We start from the raw sequence: 5923 nt of genomic DNA, 5'->3' as shown, positions 1-5923 counted from the left end.
TTCATATGCATCAAATGAAAATACAATATTAATGTTAATGGCATTTGACAGATATGTACACTGTAAAAAATGTTCGTAATTTTAACAGTAAAAAACTGTAAAAAAGCAACGAAAAAAAAATGTTAATTCCTTAACGGTATGTACCCTTACTATATACAGTGAAAAACTGTAATAGCTCTCACGGGACATTTCATGTAATTTTACATTAATATACTGTTAAATGTACGGATTTTGGAAGTACACTGTAAAAAAAAAACTTACCGTTGCATTTACCGTACCTTACCGTAAAAAATACGGTAGCAAATGTTTACTAATTTTACAAAGTTTTACATCATCGAACTAAAAATTACGGTGAAAAACTGGCAGCTGGTTGCCAGTACTTTACCGTAAAAAATACGGTATAAATATTTATGTTTTACGGCATTGAACTAAAGTTTACGGTAAAAAACTGGCAGCTGGTTGCAGGCGTTTTACCGTAAAAAATATGGTAGTAATATTTTAGGTTTTACGGCAGTGATCTAAATATTACGGAAAAAAAATGGCAGCTGTGGTTGCCAGTACTTTACCGTAAAAAATACGGTAGAATTGTTTTTGCTTTTACGGCACTGAACTAAAGTTTACGGTAAAAAACTAGCAGCTTACAAGTGCTTTACCGTAAAAAATACGGTAGTAATATTTTAGGTTTTATGGCATTGAACATTGAACTGAACTTTTATATAAAAAATAAAAAATAAAAACCTGCCAGCTGTGGTTTCCTGTAATCTAATTATTGAGAATTACCAGAGGTTCAGACGTTGATGTTTTATTGAAAATAATAAAGTTTGAAGTTACCATTATGGAGATGAGTGTTTGCTTTAGTTGGGCTCTTGACCCTTGACTTTTTAACTTTAGATTTACTCTGACTGCCTTAACTGTGTGGTAACAGTTACACAAACGTTATGGCATGAAAATCAGAGAGAAAATGTGACCAGGTGATGATGGCAGGTTAAAGATGACATAATCGTCATATTGTGGCCTGATTCACTGATCTCATAAAGAGTCTTATCTCTCACTTTATGAGCAAAGTGATAATATTAATTATAATATTAAAAATAAATATTTCATATTATTGAGTATAATATCTCTGTAAGCCAGCAGCGAGCAACAGATAATCTGAAGACCTTTAAAAATACATGGTGTAGAAAAAAGGTTTTGTGCTACTGCTCGATTTAAACCAACACAGACATCAAGATTCAGCATATGAATCTCAACAACGGTGACAATGAACACAATAATCAGATAAACTCTGAACATCACAAAACAAGCTACTAAAAAGCTGCAACAAAAACAATATCAAAAATAAAAGCAGATATAATAATAAAAGAAAATACTAAGGCAATTCAGCATAATGTATTCCTGCTGCAATGCATGCTGGGAGATACTAATGAGTTTTGATTGGAGGCTCCATCAAGTGCACTGCACTTTTATCATCACCATTGTTGAGATTCATACGCTGACTCTTGATGTCTGTGTGTGTCTGAAAGATACAGCAGTTCAAACCTTTATTGTGCACAATGTTTTAAAAATTCTTCTGATTATCACAGCAATGATGGATCACATGCTGTAGAATCATAGGGCTACTACAATCAATAATGTAAAATTAATAACACATATAATCAAAGATAAGACTCTATAAGAGCTCAGTGAATCAAACATGGTGATTGCCATCACTGATACACAACCAACATCACATGATTCATTTTCTCTCTGCTTTCCTAGCCATAATCAACATGTCTTATAAACACAGAGTTACAGCAGGTAGAGAAAAACTAATGTCAGAAAGTCACGGGTCAAGAGCCCAACTAAAGCAGTCACTGATCTCCATCATGGTGACTTCAAATGAAACAATAAATCATCAACATCTAAACCTCTGTTAATTCTCAAACAGAACTGTAGACGTCTGACAGAAATAAAGTCTGTCTGGTTAGTAATAAGTGAAGCTGGTAATGCTGTTTGTGGAGTTGTTTAATCCTCCTCTGCTGAGATCTTCACAGATTTAATGTTTTTTATCTTCAGTTGATTTCATCTAAGGCTGTGGCTGAAGTCAGTTGTAGTTCTTGTGTTTCTGCTCGTCTCTTTTTTCTGTTCTTGTTGTTTCTCTAAATGGACATTCCCAGAATTCCCTGTGTGACACTTCACATTTGATGCTATTTCATTTAAATAATTATGTTTCTTCTTGGTTTTTATTATCAGTTTTATACATTTGGGGTTTATATTACATCATATATTGTTTAATGAATGTTTATGGCATTATTTGGAGTCACGTGTGTGTGTTACCATGATGGTGTTTTGTGTTTGTGTGTATGACACTGTGCACCTTCTAAATATTAATATGTGCCTCAGTTTGTGGAAAACTAATGGTATACTTAAATCATCGTGTGCTTTTCTTTTTTACCACTTGTGTTATTATGATGGTTATCAGTATATTACAAAGATATAAAGCAGACTTTAATACTTTAGTGAAATTTAATGATAACATTTATCGGTTTATGTAATATAACGGTTGTCCCGTGAAAACTAAAAGGTTCCTACTGTATTTTTTATGGTAAAGTACTGGGAACCACAGCTGATGTTTTTTTTACCACACATTTAAATCCTTTTTTTTTTTTTTTCTCAAAGTAAGGTTGCTACCATATTTTTTACGGTAAAATACTGCCAACCAAGCTGACGTTTTTTACCGTAAATTTCACAGGGTTTTTTTTGCATTGTGTTTTTTTTGCCCGTAAATTTAAATCCCGTAAAACATAAAAGGTTGCTATCTTATTTTTTACGGTAAAATACTGGCAACCACAGCTGCCGGTTTTTTACCGTAAATTTCACATTTTTTTTTTAACAGTGCTGTAAACCTTTCCAATACAACAGCATAATGACTCCTATGTTAGAATAATCTGCAGCAGCTGACCACTAAGGAGTGAATGTACAGTGACTGCCAGATTCAAACTGTGCGTTAGCCAAAGACGGACGCGCTCACTGCTTGTCATCATATATCACAACTATTCAGTGTTTTTAACCACATAATGTTTATTTTAGGTTTCAGACATTTAAATACATATAATTTATTGCAAAACAATAAATTTATAGTTTGTAAAACACACAATGGTGTCTATGGAAGCGGCAATAACAATCCATTCACATATATTTGCCTGCGTGTTTTATTCACATCAGATACACAGTGTAAGTAACTATAAAGTGTACTCTATTCTTCTCCCATTTCACCGGCCACTTACTTTCACGTATTTTCGGGAGAAACTGATGAATTCACGTGCTTTAATAAATCCAACAGACAGGAATCTCTGAACTGCGGCCCAAACGCTGGTCATTGAACTAGGTTTTGGTTCTTTTGGTAGTGTGGGCAGGTGCAAATCCTGCTGGAAAATGAAGGAAGCATGAAGTGCTCTGAAAATGTCCTGGTAGACGGCTGCGTTGACTCTGGATTTAATAAAGCACAGTGGACCAAAGTCCTCTTTTCTGATGAGAGCAAATTTTGCATCTCATTTGGAAACCAAGGTCCCAGAGTCTGGAGGAAGAATGGAGAGGCACACAATCCAAGATGCTTGAAGTCCAGTGTGAAGTTTCCACAGTCTGTGTTGGTTTGGGCAACCATGTCATCGGCTGGTGTTGGTCCACTGTGCTGTCCACTCAGCCGTCTACCAGGACATTTTCAGAGCACTTCATTCTTCCTTCAGCAGACAAGCTTTATGGAGATGCTGACTTCATTTTCTAGCAGGATTTGCACCTGCCCACACTGCCCACACTGTTCTCGAGCCACCAGGCACTGTTGTTGTGCGAATGAGTGGATGGAGCGTGTTAAGGGTTTTCTGTTAGAACGGTGTCGTGTAAGCAGTTAATAACTAATGATCTTTGCAACGGAAGTGAATCGATCAAAACTAACTTTAGCTGGACAATAAATTTATTCTAGAGCTGCTGTAAAGTCAAAACAATCTCTGTTACTTTAATTTCCTATTATCACTGTAAAGCTGCTTTGAAACTTTATTGTTAAGAGCGCTATATAAATGAAGGTGACTTGACTTGACTTGACTTGATATATTGCATGTTCGGATATTCATACAACAAAATATTCTGGGGGCCATGAAAGCTTTATGAAAATGATATAAAATGCTGGTGAGGAAAGAGTTAATAATTATTATTTGCAGTGGAAAGTTTGGAAAGCACTAGAGGCAGAATTATGCTAAATGTACATGCTCTATTTATTTATGTTTTAGATATATGCTATTAATTTATGTTTCCAGTGAAATCAAACTTCAGAGGACTTGAGAGGCCACAACAGGCCTCCTGAGATGTGTTAGATACTATAAAAACACTAGCATGCACTGGTGACTCCACAGTCCAACTAAATCAGAACACAAATAGAGTTCATTACCTGCAATTTTAATGAAGATGCAGTGGTGGTCATTTCAGAGTATCTGAAGGTATTTCTAATAACGTTTGTAATGTAAGAAAAAAAAACTGTTATTCTTAGACTGTGTTGAATTATTACTGTGCATTCATTTAATTGAAAAACTATTGTATTAAGTTATATTATTTTTATAACATTATTTACAGTTAAGGTCACATTACATGGTATAAGACACTTTGGCTAAACATTCTAAGCTGAATGTTTGTTTGTTTGTTTGTTTGTTTATGGTGTAAAAGCATATGAACTTTGTTTGTTCTCTTCCTCAGGTCAATGAAAGTTTTCCTGGAAAATGGAAAATGGAACATATTTTTACTTCATGTTGTTTGAAAATCTTGGGTGCATAAGATATGCTTTCTTCACTTTGGGGTTTATTTTTTACTGTGCCGTCATATTCTTTAATGTTCTTATTATTCTTGTAATATTTCTGGAAAAGACATTGCACAAGCCCATGTTCATTCTGATGTCATGCTTGTCCATCAACTCTGTATATGGTACAGCTGGCTTTTTCCCAAGGTTATTGACAGACCTGCTTTATGATGCACATATAATCTCCTTTGAAGCATGTCTCATACAGAGTTTTGTCATTTACTCATATGCATCTTTTGAACTTACAATATTGATGCTAATGGCATTTGATAGGTTTGTTGCAATCAGTAAACCTCTGCATTACAACAACATAATTACCACACGGTTTCTAACTTTTCTAATAGTTATAGCATGGTTTTATCCAATTACTTTTATTGGTATTGGTGTTCTTTTGACTGCAAAGTTGACAATCTGTGGTAACAAATTGCTAAAGGTGTACTGCCACAACTATGAAATTGTCAAACTCTCATGTGTGAACATTACTATTAATAATATTTATGGCCTGATTGTAACGATCACAACAATTTTGATCCCTTTGGGTTTTATTTTGTATACCTATGTCAGAATTATTATAATTTGTCAAAGAAGCACACGAGAGTTCAGGAGCAAAGCATATAAAACTTGTATTCCACACATGGTGATCCTTTTAAATTTCTCAGTTGCTATTTTTTGTGAGCTCACTTTGAGTCGATTTGTGAATGGAGAACTTCCTATAGTGCTGAGTGTTGTCCTTTCACTTGAATTTATTGTTATACCACCCTTTGTAAACCCTATTGTTTATGGACTAAACTTTCCTGATATCCGCAAAAAAATTAGACGTGTAATAAAAGCCTCAAAATAGGCTGCTTTGTTTCTGTTGTACCAAACCAAGTTTAAAAAATTTAATGATAATTGTTCAATCAAGCAGCCACTCACCTTTTAGTTTTTAATGCACTAAATGTGATAATTCTCACCTCTCTGAATTCTATAAAGATTTCCTTTAAATGACCTCCTCAGTTAATAAATGTTTGTGAAAAATTGTATAAGGGTGTTAGAAACACAATCAGAGCGTAATTTTCTTAACTGAAAGAATAAGGGTGTCAATCCTTATTGTATTATCTC

At 34.3% G+C, this 5923-nt stretch overlaps 1 protein-coding gene across 1 annotated transcript; it reads left to right on the top strand.

Moving 5' to 3' along the window:
• Positions 1-4745: 4745 nt before the first annotated feature.
• LOC311091245 (olfactory receptor 51I2-like) lies at positions 4746-5663 on the top strand (the record flags this gene model as incomplete). Its single annotated transcript, XM_084127065.1, has 1 exon — positions 4746-5663. The coding sequence occupies one exon, from the start codon at positions 4746-4748 to the stop codon at positions 5661-5663; it is 918 nt and encodes a 305-aa protein (XP_083983191.1).
• Between the last annotated feature and the right edge of the window lie 260 nt (positions 5664-5923).

The sequence above is a fragment of the Abramis brama genome (assembly GCF_963993115.1).
Source record: "Abramis brama genome assembly, chromosome: 10".
In the NCBI taxonomy this organism is placed as follows: Eukaryota; Metazoa; Chordata; class Actinopteri; order Cypriniformes; family Leuciscidae; genus Abramis; species Abramis brama.
The sequence above is the reverse complement of the archived record's forward strand: the minus strand, read 5'-3'. Positions and strand labels throughout refer to the sequence as shown.